The 19231-nt window shown below is 40.0% G+C and overlaps 2 protein-coding genes across 4 annotated transcripts in view; one reads left to right on the top strand and one right to left on the bottom strand.

Annotated features, from left to right (window-relative positions):
- Nucleotides 1-4792, top strand: part of UPP2 (uridine phosphorylase 2) — a 45782-nt gene extending 40990 nt beyond the window's left edge. For 2 of the 3 annotated variants that reach the window (XM_068545080.1, XM_068545083.1), the window contains one exon: nucleotides 2174-4792. In XM_068545080.1, coding sequence (XP_068401181.1) covers nucleotides 2174-2325 — 152 coding nt within the window. In that variant the 3' untranslated portion in view covers nucleotides 2326-4792. Of the gene's footprint in view, nucleotides 1-1290; nucleotides 1334-2173 lie in introns of all 3 variants that reach the window. The other variant, XM_068545082.1, reaches the window with a different exon arrangement.
- A 4480-nt stretch (nucleotides 4793-9272) lies between these two features.
- The window catches only part of CCDC148 (coiled-coil domain containing 148), a 292077-nt gene continuing 282118 nt past the window's right edge, over nucleotides 9273-19231 (bottom strand). Inside the window, exons 15-16 of the mRNA XM_068545079.1 lie at nucleotides 15658-15793; nucleotides 9273-9392 (exon numbers count right to left, since the gene is read on the bottom strand). Coding sequence (XP_068401180.1) covers nucleotides 15722-15793 — 72 coding nt within the window. The 3' untranslated portion in view covers nucleotides 9273-9392; nucleotides 15658-15721. The remainder of the gene's footprint in view (nucleotides 9393-15657; nucleotides 15794-19231) is intronic.

The following is a 19231-nucleotide window of genomic DNA, read 5'->3' as shown; positions in this document are numbered from 1 at the left end:
GCTTGTGGAAATAGTAATTTTAGACGACAAGATTATTACAGGCTGCTTGTTAATGGGTCCTCCAGCATCAAGAAAACACCACTGAGATCGCGATGACCTGTTCTTGTCCCTCTTTGGCCTTACCCTTGAAATAGCCGGAGAAGACGTTAAGTAAAGTCAGCTCTCCCTCCTTGACAAGTACAGAGCACGTGTTTCCTTTTATCCTTCTGCCAAGTGAAGGATTAGAGAAGGACTTTCATCTTTTCCCTGCTACCACCAGCTCATGTCAACCGTCACAGACTTGCTGATCATTAACTTGAAAAGCCGAGGAAGTTTCTAGCTCTTCCATTTTCTTGTTTACCTGTTGGGCCAACTTGCTTTACAACTGAATGAGTTTTGAATAAACAGGGTCCTAGGTGATGAAATACTTGACTCAGCTCAAGTTGGATATTTTCAATTGCTTTTCAGTTCACTGAACAGGAAGGTCAGTTTGACTGATCGGTCAGGGCAGGTCTGCCTTATGGTTCGCCATGTGCAGAGGAGGAGGGATGGGAGGTAGAGGAGTCTTCTCAGCAGTTTATGAAGCTGGGAATTGATTGGCTATTTACTAGCTGTGTCTTACTGGGCCATCTGACCTCCTTAAGCCCTCATTTCATCATTTGTCCAAAGGGGATAAAAATAATAGCTAGCTCACGGCACAGCTATGAGGTCTAAATGGTATCATAAATACCCAGCATGTAGCAAGAGCTAAACCAAACAAAAAAGATAGCACCTATTATAATTACAGTCTATTTCTCCTTCTCAAATCCGGAAGTCTGAGATAGTGCAGAAGTCAAAGAAATAAATATCACACTCACACCCAACTTTATCTTCATGACCTCAAAGCTTGTGACTGTAGCTACATCTAATCCCAGATCCACTGAAATCCTTTTTAAAATGATGCAGATGAAGATAGAGATTGTGACACTGCTATCAATTCAAAGTGGTTGTCACTGACTTTAATGTGTATAACCACATTCCTTGAAATCAAAGATTTCATGTGAAACTGATAATAAAGAATTTGTAGGGGACCCAATGTCTCTCTCTTGTTCTTGCTGGAACAAACCAAAGACGTCGCTTTTATGGTGTGTTTTCAAAAATGAGAATTTCATTTTTTTTAAAAGAAAGATGTTTGCTCTTTCCCCTTAGTTTTGTAACTATCACAAGATTTTGTCCTCATTCTTTAGAAACTAAATGCTAATAAATGTGCTCCTTCATGGAGCTGATTCTTAAGCATATCATTTATGCATATGATTTCATTTTTTTCCTCAGATTTCAAAAGAGTCAGTACTTGCCTTTATTGCTATTTCCCGAGGTTAGTGGTCATATCTCTTCTCTATTTACTTCCCTCTCCAGTAGGCAAACTCAAACACTGCACCAAGGAGTAAAATGTCATCTCAGGAAACAAATGGCTAGCTCTCTAGTTATATCCTGAAGTAAGAAAAGCCTGTTTGACGTAGAGAATGGACTTGAGGACACGGGGAGTGGGAAGGGTAAGCTGGGACGAAGTGAGAGAGTGGCACTGACATATATACACTACCAAATGTAATACAGATAGCTATTGGGAAGCAGCCACATAGCACAGGGAGATCAGCTCGGTGCTTTGTGACCACCTAGAGGGGTGGGATAGGGAGGGTAGGAGGGAGACGCAGAGGGAGGAGATATGGGGATATATGTATATGTATAGCTGATTCACTTTGTTATAAAGCAGAAACTAACACACCATTGTAAAGCAGTTATACTCCAATAAAGATGTTTTAAAAAAAAAAAAAAAGAAAAGAAAAGCCTGCTCTAAGAATTGGAAATGGGATAGAAAGCTGGAGGTTTGTGTATCTTGGATGGCAAAGATCCCTCCTTGTTCTTATCTTGAACACAAACCTTTTCTAAGCCTTAATGTAGCCAATTACAGGGGAAAGGAGAAGGGAGAGTGCTGAAAATTATTTCAATTAACTTATTTAGGTGGAGTGTTTGGTGGGAGTCCACAGAAATATGAATTATAATTCATATGGAAGTCTGGAAGGTTCAGTGGATTGCATTTACGTAACAGGGAAAACAACACAAAGTACATGTGCTAGGGACACCGGGGTGTCTGGTTAATGTTTCTACGCAAAAGATACACCCATTTGTTTGGTAATGGTCTTATTTGCTCTTCTAGCTGCTGTGGTCTGTGTGACACTTCTCAACAGACTTGAATGTGACCAGATCAACTCTCCCCATGATGTTCTGGTGGAGTACCAAAAACGGCCTCAGCTCCTAATCTCCAGATTCATCAAACAGCGGCTTGGACTTCGTGACCTGACATCATAGCTGGGAAGCCCAATCCTTCCCTGAAAGTTTGTAGTTCCAGTCATAATGTTGAAGTCATATATTATTTGTGGCATTTTTATATAGTTCTCATCCACATGCTAAAATCATAATTGAATGATTTTATACAACCCTTTCTCTTAGAAAAAGAATTTATTGTAGAAGAGTTTAATAACTTACATTAAATTAAATTCAAATTTCATTTTAGAATGAGTTAGCTAAGTCAGTCTAATAATTAAAACTGTAAAACTCCTGTACTGTGACATTTGGAGTTTCATATGCAGCATTAATTAGGTTCACATCAAAATAGATCAACCACTTGTGATAGAAAGCCCAGAGATAAACCCATGCACCTATGGTCAACTAATCTATGACAAAGGAGGCAAGGATATACAATGGAGAAAAGACAGTCTCTTCAATAAGTGGTGCTGGGAAAACTGGACAGCTACATGTAAAAGAATGAAATTAGAATACTCCCTAACACCATACACAAAAATAAACTCAAAATGGATTAGAGACCTAAATGTAAGACTGGACACTATAAAACTCTTAGAGGAAAACATAGGAAGAACACTCTTTGACATAAATCACAGCAAGATCTTTTTTGACCCACCTCCTAGAGTAATGGAAATAAAAACAAAAATAAGCAAATGGGACCTAATGAAACTGCAAACATCACTAATTATTAGAGAAATGCAAATCAAAACTCAATGAGGTATCACCTCACACCAGTTAGAATGGGCATCATCAGAAAATCTACAAACAACAAATGCTGGAGAGGGTGTGGAGAAAAGGGAACCCTCTTGCACTGTTGGTGGGAATGTAAATTGATGCAGCCACTATGGAGAACAATTTGGAGGTTCCTTAAAAAACTAAAAATAGAATTACCATATGACCCAGCAATCCCACTACTGGGCATATACCCAGAGAAAACCATAATTCAAAAAGACACATGCACCCCAATGTTCATTGCAGCACTATTTACAATAGCCAGGTCATGGAAGCATCCTAAATGCCCATCGACAGACGAATGGATAAAGAAGTTGTGGTACATATATACAATGGAATATTACTCAGCCATAAAAAGGAAAGAAATTGAGTCATTTGTAGAGACGTGGATGGATCTAGAGACTGTCATACAGAGTGAAGTAAGTCAGAAAGAGAAAAACAAATATCGTATATTAACGCATGTATGTGGAACCTAGAAAAATGGTACAAATGAACCGGGTTGCAGGACAGAAGTTGAGACACAGATGTAGAGAACAAACATATGGACACCAAGGGGGGAAAACTGCAGTGGGGTGGGGATGGTTGTGTGCTGAATTGGGCGATTGGGATAGACATGTATACAGTGATGTGTATAAAACTGATGACTGATTAATATAAAATAAATAAATAAATAAAAGTTAAAAAAAAAATAGATCCCACAAGCTGGGCTTCCCTGGTGGTGCAGTGGTTAAGAATCCGCCTGCCAATGCAGGGGACAATAAAAAAAAAAAGAATTTATTGTAGAAGAGTTTAATAACTTACATTAAATTAAATTCAAATTTCATTTTAGAATGAGTTAGCTAAGTCAGTCTAATAATTAAAACTGTAAAACTCCTGTACTGTGACATTTGGAGTTTCATATGCAGCATTAATTAGGTTCACATCAAAATAGATCAACCACTTGTGGATACAGTTACCCGTCACTCTGTTTCTGAAACTAATCCAGAAATTCATGTTAGAACATTGTCAGGCACTTCTAGATGTTGGACAAGTGACAGAAATTGATCATGCATATTCAAAATATTTACAGAAAAAAAGTGTCAGTGTAATGTAGGTCTATATGAAAAAGCTACACTTAGGGAAATGTGACCATACTTCTTTTTTTTCCCCTGCAGGATTTCAGTGCACCATGTAATAGGGTTAGAGGCTTAGTTTTGCCCATGTTTGTGATTTTATCACAAAAAGTAACAACTCTAGATCACACATTGATTTTCAAATGAAAACCCTTGGAAATGCAAAGAAAGATCTTCATTTTTCTTCAGAAATCACAAATGATTAAATCACCTTCTAGCAATTTTTTTTCTTTTAAGGAAATGCATTTTGAAGAGGCTGTATTTTTTAAATTTCATTTCAGTATTAACCTCATAGGCTGAGGAATTAACAACAAGTGAATTTAGACCTGAGTTCAAGATGTTAAAGTCATCCTTTTGTGTGACTTTGAAGCAGGTCTTGCCTGCACCCAACCTGTACCCCTATTCAGTTTGACCCTCTGGCAGGCATGGTGTCAACTTAGGGGATACACCTTGCTCTGTATGAGTTGATGCCTCCTGGGGGGGGGGTCTTCTAAGGCTGATACACTTAAGAGTTGGGAAGCACGGATGGCGGAAGGGTGGAGGAGAGCTTACAATCTTGAATAGCATGTAACGTTGTGTACATATATTTATATTGTTGTGGCTCAAATAAAATTTAATTCCAACCATGAGAGAGATTTCTTTTGTCTCTTTGTAATCAATGACAATAAACAATCTCCCGAGAGGAGCATCAGTTCGGGAACTTTTTTGGCAGTAGATATGCTTGGAGTGCAGTTTTTAAAGTATCCCAGTAATTCACCATCAAATACCAGCATCAGAACTAAAAGTAAGGTAGAATAACACTGCGGTCATTAGTGCGGTTTTCACTGTGTTTCATATATATTTTTAGACCAAGTGGAAACTACTTCAGACTGTTCTCCGTAAGCCTTCAATATGAACTTTTATTTACCTGTTCCTGGAAAACCTTATTTTCCTTTTTATTGAGAGAAGAGGAGGTTATGAGAGAAAGAGAGAGAAGAAAGAAATAATCGCAGTCAGTCCTCCCCTCAGCTCCTGCAGAAGGGTGTGTGTATGCGCACGCACCTGCCAGCAACCTGGGACACCTCTTTGACGAATCTGCCTTCCTCATTCCCACATCCAAACAACTGCCAAGTCCTATGAGTTGATTCTCCTAGATAGCTCTCCAACCTGTCCACCAGGGGACAGCCCTCCTGCTCCTCAAGCCAGCTTCCTCCCAGCCCCACCCACAGCCTCCCACAACGCCGTCTGCAGCCTCCTTAAATTACTCATCACCGCTTGCAATTATGTCATGATTTGTGTCTCTACAGAATTAATGTGCCTAGGCTATAAGGCTCATGAGGACAAAGGCTGCATTTGTTTTATTTACTGCTGTACCCCAAGCACCCAAACAGCGCCTGTCTCATTCTAGGAGCTCAGTAAATGTTTGTTAAATGAAGAATGAATCCGCTTCATACATTTCCTTCATAAACTGTCACTAAAATGCCTCTAGTCTTCGCGAGACTTATCCTTTCCTTATTCAGTCCGTTGTCATCTCAGCTCTCCTTGGCTGTCCCTCCCATGACATCTCACTTTACGGGGTGGAAGTCCTCTGTACCATCAGTGTAGAGTTGTGGTGATGTCTAGAACTTCTTGCTTTCTCCTATAGCACACGGCTTTCCCCTCTGTCAAAACCAAACCCTAGATTCACCTCCTTCAGGAAGGTCTCCAAGTTTAATTCCCCTCAGTTCATCACATCTAGTTCCCTTAGAACTAGGGTTGCACTAGGAAGATATCAATGTGTCCTTGTTTGTAGGCTATGCTGAGAACACTTGTCCTTTTTCATGAACTTGGATAATGGCTGCCCAGCTTGTCTTCATTTGGGAGGCTCATGTCTCCCTTCAACTGCCCTCTTTCTACCTTTTGACTGCCATGGAGTGTTGTCCGACGCAGGCATTCAGCCACTACTCACCTATGCCTGCGCTAAGTCTGGGAACCAGCTCTTCACCTCACCTCTAACCCCACCTTCTCCACTCATTCAGTCTCGCCCTCCTAGAAATCTATTCAAGAAACAGATAGGCTTGCAAAAACTCTTCTGGTGATTTCTATGTATGGGTGTTGCATGTATTTTTGGTATGTTTTTTCTTTGTTCATTCATTCGTTATAAATCCATATCTCTCCCTCTTCCCCAAAAGAATCAGAGACAGTTTACAAGGATAAATAAAAACACATCAAGATAGTACAAATTAGACCTAAGTGGGAAAGAAAAAGGAAAAGGGAAGGGAAGGGGCATCACTGGCACAAAGCCTGAAGCTAATACCAAGATGCGTCGCATACAGTTCATGCACTGGCAGACAGGAGGCGCTGAATTGGCTCTGGGCTGCCTAGCAGCTGCTTCATGAAGAGAAAAATTTTACAGCCATCTCTAAGACAAAATGTGAACTAATCATCAGGAGAAGAACAACTAGTTGTGATTCCAAGAGGCCAGAGTGTAGTGTAGTGTAGTGGTGAGTGTGGGGCGTGGGGTGGGGGAGGGGTGTGTGTGTCAGTGCATTTACTACAGGTGGCTCTCAACACTGCTGCACGTTAGGGTCAGCAGGGAAGCCTTCAAAAAACCACCATTTGGGGCCCCACCACAGACCAGCTAAATGAGAATCTCTGGAAGTGGGACTGGGAATCCCTATTTAAAAAATTTCCCCTGGTGATGTGCAGCCTGGGTCAAAAGGCACTGATTTAAAAGAATGAATAGTCTGGGAATCTGGCAGGCACTCCTCCAGCTGAACTTCTAGAATTCTTTCAATGGTGCCTCCACTGGACTAGTTATATAAAGGTCAAGCTATTTTACTTGACTCTTACTCCTCAACAAGAACAGTATCTTTTTTCTCTGAGGTATAGTTGACAGCTAAAATGTATATATTTTCAAGTGTACAATATGATGACTTGATAATATATACACATTGTGAAATGATTACCACAATCAAGTTAATTAACACATCCATCACCTCACATAGTTACCTTTTATGCAATAGCCAAGCTATGGAAACAACATAAGTGTCTGTTGATTGATGAATGGATAAAGAAAATGTGTTATATATATGTGTGCGTTATATATGTGTATGTATGTGTGTATATATATATACACACATACACACAATGCATTGTATCTATCTATAGATAGATAGATACATACATACAATGGAATATTATTTATCCATAAAAAAGAAGGAAATCCTGCCATTTGTGACAACATGGATGAAACTGGAGGGCATTATAACAAGTAAAATAAACCAGACAAAGACAAATACTGTATGGTATTACTTATATGTGGAATCCAAAAAAAAAGTCAGATTCATAGAAACAGAGAGTAGAATGGTGGTTACCAAGGCCTGGGGGCAGGGAATGGGGAGATGTTGGTCTAAGTGGTCAAACGGTACAAATTTCTAGTTATAAGATGATAAGTTTTGAGGATCTGATATACAGTACGGTGTCTATAGTTTAACTCTGTGCTGTTCACTTGAAATTTGCAAAAAGTAGATTTTTAGCATTCTCACCAAAAAGAGGAACAATATCTTAACCATTTTATATCCCCAGCAATGTGCACAGTGCCTGACACAGAGTAAAAGTGAATTAATTATACATATTAATATATTTATATATATTGTTATGGATTAAATTTTTGTGTTCCCCTCACCAAGTTCATATGTTGAAGCTCTAACCCTCAGTGTGGCTATATTTGGAGATGGGGTCTATAAGGAACTAGGTTAAATGAGGTCACAGGATGGGGCCCTGATCTGATAGAATTAGTGTCCTTATCAGAAGGGACACCGGAGAGCTCACTCTCTTTCTCTCTCTGTACACATGTACTGAGAAAAGTCCATGTGAGGATGCAGTGAGAAGGTTGTCATCTGCAAACCAGGAAGAGAGCTCTCAACCGATATGGAATCAGCTGGAATCTTGGTCTGGGGCTTGTAGCTTCCAGAACTGTGAGAAAATAAATTTCTGTTGTTTAAGCCACTCAGTCATTGGTATTTTGTTATGGTACCCACAGCTAAGACATATATCATATATATGAATTACACGCATGTGTGTGTGTGTACATATATAAACAAAACCCAAAAAACAAACAAAACCACAATCAATCAACCAATTAAAGCAAATACATAGCTGACTACCTGTCAAGTTAACTTTGCCCAAATGTGATCCCTTGACCAACCTTTCCGAGTAACATGTGTATATTATTCAGTGTAATTTGCTACGTGAGATCATTAACAGCCAGACCAGTTCCTCTGCTCCATGTTTCACTCCCAAACACACTAGACAATTGACACACAACACAATCTTAGTAAAACACAATCTTTGGTCCAAAATACACGCAATAACTTCTCCTGGTTTATTTTTATCCAGTTATAGAATGTTATTTAGTGCTTTGCACCCTGTAAGTACTTAACAAGGATTACAAACTATCAACTTCAGAAATACAACAAAATGAGTTTAAATTTTATATCCTTCTTTTAAAAACATAGCTCTTAACATTTGGGATTCATTTTGGAGACCGTTGATAAAAATCTATGGACTTGCTCAGCAGAAAAATGCACATTCACACGTATACCCCTGAGTTTGCATATAATTTCATGGGTTTGCACACTTTCCTTGGGCTGAGTCATGGCAGGATACCTGTGTCCCCTACCACAGGCCACAGTCCCTCTGGGTGGCCCTAGTCATACTGCTGTCCTCTAGGTTCTGGTTATTGCTCCCTTCAAGCCCCCTCACATCAGGGCTGGTAACAGCTGTTCCAGCTACACCACCCTTTGTTGTTCCCTAAATCCTGCCCACCCCTTTGTGGATAGTCCTTTCAGGAAATTCTCTCAGTTCCCCAGTTTAATTGTGCCATCTGGTTCCTGCTGGGATCCATTAATACAGCCTCCAAAATACATCTGGGGACCCAAAACCATTCGGAAAAATGTAAGAAGCTAAAGTTATTCTATATGCAGATCTTTCAATTATAATTCTTTTACTGCAAAACAGAAGTTAGTATTTTTCTTCTTAACTGCTAGAGCACTTTAAAAAAAGATATAACCCTCTATTCAAGAATGTATGCTTGTATTTAAAATTCTCCTGGAACTCTCCAGGACTTGCAGCTTGAAAAACATGGTGTTCAACTTACACTTTCTTGGCTGGCTGATGGGCATCCCATGTATGATAGAATTGAAAGCTTGAGTAAAAGACAGATAAATGGTCTCCATTGCTTGCCTCCAAGCTACATGTTCCATCACCCTGTCATGGAAGGAAATTAAAATTGTCTGACATACTGAGTTTCATAAAGCCACACCATTCCTCTCCAGGATCCTGTGTGCCTCTAGATGTCTATACCATAAGTAGATTTTTTGAGGATTTGATCTACAACCTTCATCTCAGGATTAGAGCTTAAGTAAATGCAATCCTTAGTTATTAGGGTCTCTCTTTGTCCTTTTAAAAAAATAAAGAAACTCTATAAACGTTTCTTTCCTCAGTCCTCCTGGACTTTCTCTATCTCTTAAGAATTCTAAAATACTGGCCAGTGGGGGTCTACCATCCAATGTCTCCTAAGATGAAGAACTAAAAATACTGATAATTTGCAACCTGCTTCATTATTTACTCCTCAAGGGTTTTCCTCATTTCTTATTTGCTTTTTCACTCCTCCTAAATAGGTGTTGCTCAGTCTGGAATCAACTTAACATTTATTTTTCTAAAAACTGAGCATAGCAATTTTAACTTGAGAATAAAAGCCCACCATTAAATCACCTTTTCCCCTGAAACCTTAAATATGATTTGAACATTATTTTTATAAGTATAACATAGTTTAAAAAATCATCAGGCAAACAATCTAGAAACCAGTATCATCTAGTTTGTACAGGATTAGTCAAAAATTACCCTCCAAAAGGTAGTAATTTAAGATTGTGTCTACTTATTTTCTAAATTTCTTAGAAAATCTGTTATTCTCTATAGTAACTTAATCATTAACATTGTGAAGCACTGGGGACATTTCAGAATTACAGAAATCATCTGAGTAGTCTGATTTTGCTCTCTCCTCTGTTAAAAAAGGAAGTACAAATCCTTAAAAAACTGGATTCTTCTTTTCACTTCCATATCACTTTATTTCTTCATCTGAGTTTAAGGTCCTTTGCATTTGCATTTCCTCCCAACATTGTAACCAACAGAAACCAATGATGGGGCAAACAAAATGTTACCCATGTCCCACTTACTCTGGGTAAATAATCAGCAGTGGACACCAATCTACTAGCCAGATCTGCCTCCTACACTGCCTGGTCCTACCTTCTCCTTCCTTCCCCTTGGTCTCCAGAGGTCACACCTATTCTAGAACTGGTTCCATGATTGATTCAAGGTTGCAGTGCCATGGACATGCTCTAAGTTAACATGTAAATGATAGAACAAATATATTGATAAAGGACCTACTTTGCACAAGTCACAGTGCTAGGTGTTGTGGGAAAGCAAGACACAGTCACCTCCTTTAGACAATTCACAGCCTACTAAGTTTAAGGCACTAAGGCAAATGTGTGGATAACTACAATTCAAGGATAATCTGATAGACCTGAAAAGAGGGGTGGAAATAAAAGTGTTCTAAGGACTTACCAGGGGAAATGATTGTATGGAGATGGAAAAATTTGAAAGGGTTCCTTGGACAAGGTGGATATTTGAGATGAATTTTATTTAAGGGCCATAATTTTGAAAGAAACTCTAAAGCAGGTGTTGCCATCAAAGGAAAAAGCATGAAATAAGACAAAGGAGGACAATACAGGACATATGTAAGAATAGTAAAGACTCCTGTTTTGCTGGATCTGGAAAGGTGATTTGGGGTTCTATTGTGTGAGGCCCTAAAAGTCAGAGTAAGGAGTTTGGACCTTATTCCCAGGCAAAGGGAAGTGGCTGAAACACATAGAGCAGGACTGACTGGCAGTCTGAAGGGGTAAGAGGAAGGAGGAGGAGTAAGGCTGAGATAATTACTGGTAACAAAAAACTGTACCTGGTGTAGGTGACCAGGACATGGCTAGCTCCCTCTCACAGTATTCGAACACTGGGGGAAGGGCAGAGATGGAGTAAAGATAAGTTGGGGCTGTCAAAGACATCGCTTTCTTGTTAGACTAGGCAGCTCCCCTACTGTGAAGGTCAGCGCCTTCAAATTTTCACCTAATAAGTTAAACGCTTACATATTTCAGAATAAAAATTCCCTTCTCATGTGAAGATAATGTGCTTCCAAAGTCTTTCTTTTGTTAAAAGGCTAAGGAAAGTTCAAACATGACAGCCAGAGCAGTAGCTGTGGGAGAGAGTGGCATTTAAAGGGCTGATGAGTGAGAGATGTCAGCAGTGATCTCAGTATCTATTTAGATAAAACTCCTTATGGCTTTGTGGCTAATAAAGAATCTTCTTTCCCCCAGAGGATATATGTAAAGGCTCGACTCACAGATGTAGAGAATAAACTGGTGGTTGGGGGGGAGGTGCAATATAAGGGTGGGGCAATGGGAGGTACAAACTGTTAAGTATAAAATAGGCTCAAGGATGTATTGTACAACACAGGAAATATAGCCAGTGTTTTTTAATAACTGTAAATGGAAAGTAACCTTTAAAAATTGTATAAAAATTAAAAAAAAAATTTAGAGTAAACCAAACAAAAATAAATAAATAAAATTTAAAAATAAAAGTAAAGGCTCAATGAAATCCTGTCACATACTACAACATGAATGAAACTTGCAGACATTATGCTAAGTAAAATAAGGCAGACACAAAAGGACAATTGTTGTATCTAGATAGTCAAATTCAAAGAGAAAGAAGTGGTTATGAGGGGCTGAGGGAAAGAGGAAGGGAGAGTTATTGTTTAATGGGTACAGAGTTTCAGTTTGGGATGGATAGTGGTGATGGTTACAAAATCATGTGAATGTATCTAATGCCACTGATTTGTACACTCAAAAGAAGGTTAAAATGGTAAATGTTATGATAACTATATTTTACTACAATAAAAAGTAAAAGCTCAATGAAGTCTGTATTGTGGTTTTTATAATACCAAATTCTAATTTACTAATTTTTGGAAAGAAAGTTCATGCGATATGGCCTGATGGAATCACGCCTGCTGGTTGGCAATCTACACGGGCTTCTGGGACTCTCTAGGATCGAAATGTACTACCAGGGAAGGAAAGAAACTGGTATGAAGTGGCGGAAGATAATAAGATGAAAAATGAAATGTTGAGAAGGAAGGGGACTAGTAAGGAAGGAAGACAGTTGTGAAATAATGTTGTGAGAAGAAAGAAGTCTACTGGGGGTTCTGCAAGATGGAGAGCTAACATATCCCAAAGCACTGGAAACATCTGCAAATGCTGCATAAAACATTTCTGGAAGAGAATCAAAAGATGCTAACAGGAAGGAAGAAACTTAAAGCCAGAGTAGTGACCTGATAGCCTGGAGGCTTGGAATTAAAGTTTATGTAGACACATTTTGGGTGAGGTGTTGGGACTAAGACTCAAGAGAAAAAAATCTGCCCACCTGCAGAGGAGACCCTAGTAAATCTTGCCTGCCTCTGTCTAGGCAACCTGTGGGGGGAAACATGTAATTCCCTGAGAGATACAAAATCCATGCTTGATCCTTATTCAGTGTTGGAGTTTAAATTTATATTGCATTCCAGGAAACCCCATTTCAAAATATAAACAGAAAATTAGGTTATGAATAGAGATGTCCCTGGCACTCCTGGCATAAGTAAAAGCAAAACCACATGGTACAACAGACACAGACAGGTGGCAGGGGATTTTCACAAAATATTCAGCCTCAGTGAATATGAGGCTCATGATAAAAAGTCACAGAATAAGTATGTGACAATTTTTGTGTGAGGCACAGTAAATGGTCATAAAATACAGGAAGATTATATTCAAGAATTTGAGTTACTAGATGGGATATAGAAAGTGACTACCAAAGAGAATATCTTTAAAATTATTAAAGCTGTAACAGAAGTAATTGAAACACAGAAATGAGAAATGGAAAAAGTCAAGACTGCTTTGAATGATGTTGATGATGATAATAATAATAGCACAGCACTGACCACTTTTCTAGATGCTTTGCAAGGGAATTTCCTGACAGACCAGTGGTTAGGACTCCTGGCTTTCACTGCCAAGGACGCAGGTTCGATCCCTGGTCGGGGAACTAAAATCCCGCAGGCCGCGGGGCACGGTCAAAAATATAAACAAATTTTAAAAATAAATAAATAAAATAAATTCCAATTTTAATTTTAAAATGTTTTGCAAATACTAATTCATTTAATCCTCAAACAACACTGTTATATTGTGTTATGAGGTATTATTATTTTACCAGTTTACAGATGAGAAAACTGGAGCACAGAGAGATTAAGTAACTTGCCCCAGGTCACAAGTCTAATAAGAAACAGAGCTGAAGTTTGCACAAAAACATTCTCTATCCAAATGTCTTAGTCCATTTGGGCTGCTATAACAAAAACTGAGTGGTTTATAAACAACAGAAATTTATTTCTCTCAGTCTGGAGGCTGGAAAGACCAAGTTCAGTGCCAGCAGATTCAGTGTCTGGTGAGAAGCCATTTCCTGGTTCATAAATGGCCATCTTCTCGTTGTAACCTCACATGGCAAAAGGGACAAGGGAACTATCTGGGGTCTCTTTTACAAGGGCATTAACCTCATTCATTTGGGCTATACCTTCATGACCTAATCACCTCCCAGAAGCCCCATCTCCCAATACCATCACATTGGGGGTTAGGATTTCAACATATGAATTTGGGGAATACAACTTTCAGTCTATAGCACCAGAGTATATGGTCTGAACCACTACACTAAACCAAGAACCAAATTTTACTTCCAAATAAAATGTAAAATTTCAAAACATTTCAAAATTGGAAATTACAAAATTGAAAAAATTGGTAATTTTTAGGAAAGTTCAGTGGATGAGTTAAATAGCAGATTAGGCACAGCTGAAAAAAGAATTAGTGAACTTTAAAATAGAACTGAAAAAAAAACTGAGAACACAGCACAGAAATAGAGATGGAAAATATAAAAGTAAGAGTAAGAAGCATAAAATAAGAGAATAAAATGAGAAGATCTAATAAATTTCTAAAAGAAGTTCTAGAAAGAAAGAGTAGACAGAACAATAAAGAGACAATATTCAAAAACATAATGATTAAGAAATCTCCAGAATTGGTAAAAGACATAAATATTCGAGAAGCACAACATAAATAAAGGCAAATCACACATGGGAGTATTGTAGTAAAGTTATCTAAGAAAACTGAGAGAAAATGTTAAAAGTAAACAAAAAAAGGAAAGAGAGGGGTTCTCTACAAATGAACAATTTGTTTGATAACACATATCTCAATAGCAGCCATAGAATCTGAAAGATCCTAGATTATCTAGGAGATTATATCTTTAGAGTCATGAAGAAAAATATTGTCAACTCAGAATTTTACACCCAGGTAGAATATTATTCAGGCATGAACAATAAAATAAAAACTTTTTAAAAAACAAAGGTGGAGAGTATTCCCTACACTTAGATACTTGCTGAAAGAACAACTAATTGAATGGTGAGTAATGAAATTGGTAAAAACTGACTGAAAAATCAATTTGGGAGATTAAAACCCAGAACTAGATAAAATTAAAATGGAAAACTGAAGTGTGATCAGTGGAGGGTCCTACAGGCCCACCATCACTGGGAGGAGAGTAGAGGTTGGAATGACACTAGACTTTATTAAGTTACTTGTGCATATTTAAAATATAAGGGCTACTGTCCACAGAACAGTAGTTAAATGTTGAATTTCCAAACAACTGAAGGGGAAACGATAGAATAAAGGAAAACTTGATTAATGTTGTAGAAGGAAGAAAGAGGAAGAACAAGAAAGATTAGAAATAGCATGATAAATAGAAAATAGAATATAGAGTGACTAAAATAAATTTAAAGGTACCAGTAATCATAGTGAATGTAAACTAATTTAACTCATCAGTTAAAAGGCAGAGACTATCAGATTGAAAAGTAAAACAAAATCCAGCTATATCCTATTTATGGGAGAACTTCTAAAACGTAATACCGAAGACTGACATTAAAGCGATAGAAAAAGACATACCAGACTTCTGTTTCCAACGGGATGGAGAACTAGGTTTTACAAAACTCCCTCTACCACCCTGAAACACCCAGATCTGGATAAATCACACAAAGACACTTTAAAACATCTTATTAAGCTCACAAGAAATAAGGGGAAATCCTTAAGAGAGAGAAAACACAAAGAGTAAGACCATATCCCAGAAGCAGATGAACACACAATACAGAAAGTGGTGCTTCTCTGGGTCAGGGGTCAGTCTGGGAGCCAAAATCGCCTCTCCCGTTTTTGTCAAGTCTTATTGGAACCCAGCCAGGCCCAGTGTTTACATACTGTCTCTGGCTCCTTTTGCACTACAACAGCAGAACTGAGCAGTTTCGATAGACATCATATGACTGGCAACGGTGAAAATACTTACTATCTAGCCCTTTAAAGAAAAGTTTGCTGACCTCTGTTCCAGGGGCCCAGAGCGAGGAGGCATGGAGTCAGGTGCAGAAACCAAAGCCCAGGCCTTTAGTCTGTGCACAGTGAAGGAGGTGAAATGGAGACTCCCCACAAATAGGACACTTGAAACCACTTCACTCTCTGTAAAAGAACGGGTTGGGAGAAAATCTGACTCTTTGCAAAGGGCACGGATGAGGAGAGCTGGCAGCCTGCGGCCCTGCTGTAGCTGGGGTTACTCTGAGTTTGGCGCCCATGGCCTGAACTCACGCTGCCTCCCAGGCCCACCACAAAAGCAGACTGCCAGCTCAGAGGTCCACTTCCAAGGGCATTTCTCAGCACCTACCACCTGTGCTCTAAATGAGGTGTTAGCAGCATTTCCTCTCTGCTGTTTCTGGGGGTTTTTTCATTCACTGTGGTAGTCTCCTGGGTGGTCCCAGTTAATTCCCCAGGTAACATTTATTGTTGATGGTAGTGTTCTGGTTACAAAGTTGCATGGGTTTGGAGTGGTTTGTCCCTAACCCCAGCTTGCTTGCTTGCTTTCTGCTACTTTTAATGCACAATATTACAGCAGGCAGGTTTTTTTTTTTTAATATACATACATCACTGTTCTTTTTTGAAGACCTGAATACAGTAGAAACAACTAAATGTAGATGCTTAAAATTGAAATATTAAGTTTCATTTTGTAATGTGTTTGGATTTATTTTTTAGCAGAATGATAACACTAAGAACTATTTCTTTTTTCTTCTAAATCTACATTTAGACTACCCTATGCCTGAACATTGTCCTTGTTCCTGAGTGCTCTGTGTGTTCTTGCCTAGGTATTTGCTTATAGGAGATTTGGGGCAGTGACTGAACCATGACCAGAAGGTATGGGGTTGGACCAGTGTTCACAGCATGCTGGAGAAGAGATTGGAAAGTAATAGGTTGGGTTTGGTGCAGTGAATTCTTGGTGTACCCAACACAGTGTTGTTCAATAATGAATAGTTCATTGAAGAAGGCACTGAGCGCTAGCTTCTGATGGGTACTTTGTGAGCACTTGGGGCAAGTCAACCCCATTGGGAAGGGATGGATTTTTCATTTTTCTCTGCATCACCTCCCCACAGCCCTCTTTCCTTACCCCCATCAGTAGTCCTGGAAAGACTCTAAAGGGGTGGAATAGTTTCATCCCTTGGGGACTGAGATTGTTGGAGGCTGGCCTCTAGGTGGAGGAGGCACATGGGTTCCCTCCTGGATGTAGGCTGGCTGGCCACTACCACATCATGGCACACAATGCCAAGGAGAATGGTGGCTGGTGGGAGACCTGTGGAAGAGTTGGTCTCTGATCACAACTAGTATATTCATTCCTTATTTCTCTGATCATAATCCCCTTTTAGCCTCCAAGCCTTCAATAAGTCTTGTGAATTGCTACAGGCTATTAGTATGTGGAATTAAGGAAATTCTCTGTTTCCATGCTTGGAGCAAAGCTTGAAGGAAGAACAGCAACTGCCTAAGTGAAGCCAGATATGAGATGGCAAAAGATGATCTGCTGAGCAGTGGACCTGTGGATGGAGCCACAGGGCTGTCTACAATGACGAGCTTCAACCAGGACGCATTTGTGTAACATGCAGGCATTTCCGAAAACGTGTAGAAGAGAAACAGGTAAAAATACTGGATGGTGGTTATGGCAAAACCATTTATATATAAAAAAGAAGTGAGGCCTTATTTTTAGACTCACTAGCTGGGACTACAGTATTTGGTGCATGAATAGATCTTGGGAAAGAAAGTTCTATGGAATAGACCTTGGAAATGATGGCTTAAGGGAATAGCCCTCCTGGAGGATTCACATTTTCATAAGTGCTTCAACTACTGGAAGGAACTTAGCATCTATTCCAGATAATGGGGGCTCCTAGGGGACTTTTTCGGCACTTCTTAAATCACACCATTATGATACATTTGCGTTCATACCCAGGTAAACATCCAAAGAAGAGTCCCCATGCCTGACTTGTGACTATGTCCCATCATTTCCTATAGATTCTCAGCATAGTTCTAGATATTTGTGACATCAAAGGATGGATGGCCAGACTGGCAAATCCTGAGACTAGGAGGCAGTAGAGTTCAGGGCTCAGAAGCCAGGTTACCTGGTTTTAAATCTAGGTTCTTATGAGCTGTGTAATATTGGGCAAGGTAAGTGATCTTCCTATGCCTTAGTTTCCCAATTACACAACACAGCTAAAAATAGTGCATATCTCACAGGGTTGTTGTTGCAGATCGAATTATTTCATACATGCAAAGCACCTATAACATACCCCTGGTATGCAGTTAGTGCTCAATAATTGTTGACTGATATATGGAAGTCAAGACGGCAGTGTGGGAAGATGCAGAGTTAGTCTTTCCCCACAACTAGGGCACGTGCCGGCCACTGGTGAGGGACTCTGACACCCAAGGAGATGGGAGGAACCCCAAAGTGAACCAGTAGGATGCAGGGGGACTAAGGGAGGAAGAGAAGTGGAGGCCAGACAGGATCGGCGCCCCTGAGGCCAGGGAGATCAGGAGAGGCAGGTGGGAGGGACCCTCCGGGAAGAGCAGGAGAGGAGCGGAGGGCGATCGCCTGGCCCACTTGGGCCAGGGAGCCAGCTGAGCTCCCAGGCTGGTAACCCCCTCCAAAGCCCCATCCAGGCTGTGTGGGTTCTTGAGGGCATAGGAGGGAGGCTGGGGAGGATCAGGAGAGGCAGGCGGGAGGGGCCCTCCCAGACCGGAGGAGCAGGAGAGGAGAGGAGGGCATTTGCCCTGCCTACTTGAGCCCAGGAAGCCTGCTGGGCTCCCAGGTGAGGGTCCCTGCCCTCTGAGACCAGGGGTGGGGGGCATGCCTGGGCCCCTTCTGTTCCTTGAGCCTAAGTCCCACCCCCCACAGCCCCCAGGGCCTTTTCCAGCCCTGTGGGTCCTGAGCATTGTCCCCACCCACCACCCAAACCTCGCCCTTGCTTAGGGCCCGCTCTCCACAACCAAGGTCTTTCCTCCCTCCTTTTTTTTTTCTTTTCCCTCCTCCTCTTTTTTACTACTGTGGTACTGACGTACCTTCCAGTTGTTGATCCATCTATATTTTTATTTTTATATTCTTCCTAACAAATCTGTTAGTTTCCTAGTCAAATTTTATTTTTTCCTTTATTTATTTATTTTTTTGCCACCTCAGGCAGCTTGCGGGATCTTGGATCATGAGCCCGGGGGCAGGCTGAAGCTCCTGCAGTGGGAGCTCCGAGTCCGAACCTCTGGACTAACAAAGAACCTCAGACCCCAGGGAATATTCATCAGAGTGAGGTCTCACGGAGTTCCTCATCTCAGCACCAAGACCCAGCTCTACTCAATAGCTACAAACCCCAGTGCTGGAAGCCTCAGGCCAAAGAACCAGTAAGACAGGAACACAATCCCACTCATTAAAAAAAAAAAAAAAAAATGAGATGGCAAAAAAATATGTCACAGATGAAGGAGCAAGGTAAAAACCTACAAGACTAAATAAATGAAGAGGAAATAGGCAATCTACCTGAAAAAGAATTCAGAGTAATTATAGTAAAGATAGTAATGATAGTAAAATGATAGTAAAGA

This window comes from Eschrichtius robustus, chromosome 5 (genome assembly GCF_028021215.1).
Source record: "Eschrichtius robustus isolate mEscRob2 chromosome 5, mEscRob2.pri, whole genome shotgun sequence".
Lineage (NCBI taxonomy): Eukaryota > Metazoa > Chordata > Mammalia > Artiodactyla > Eschrichtiidae > Eschrichtius > Eschrichtius robustus.
Note: the sequence above shows the minus strand (reverse complement) of the source record. Positions and strands in the feature narration are given on the sequence as shown.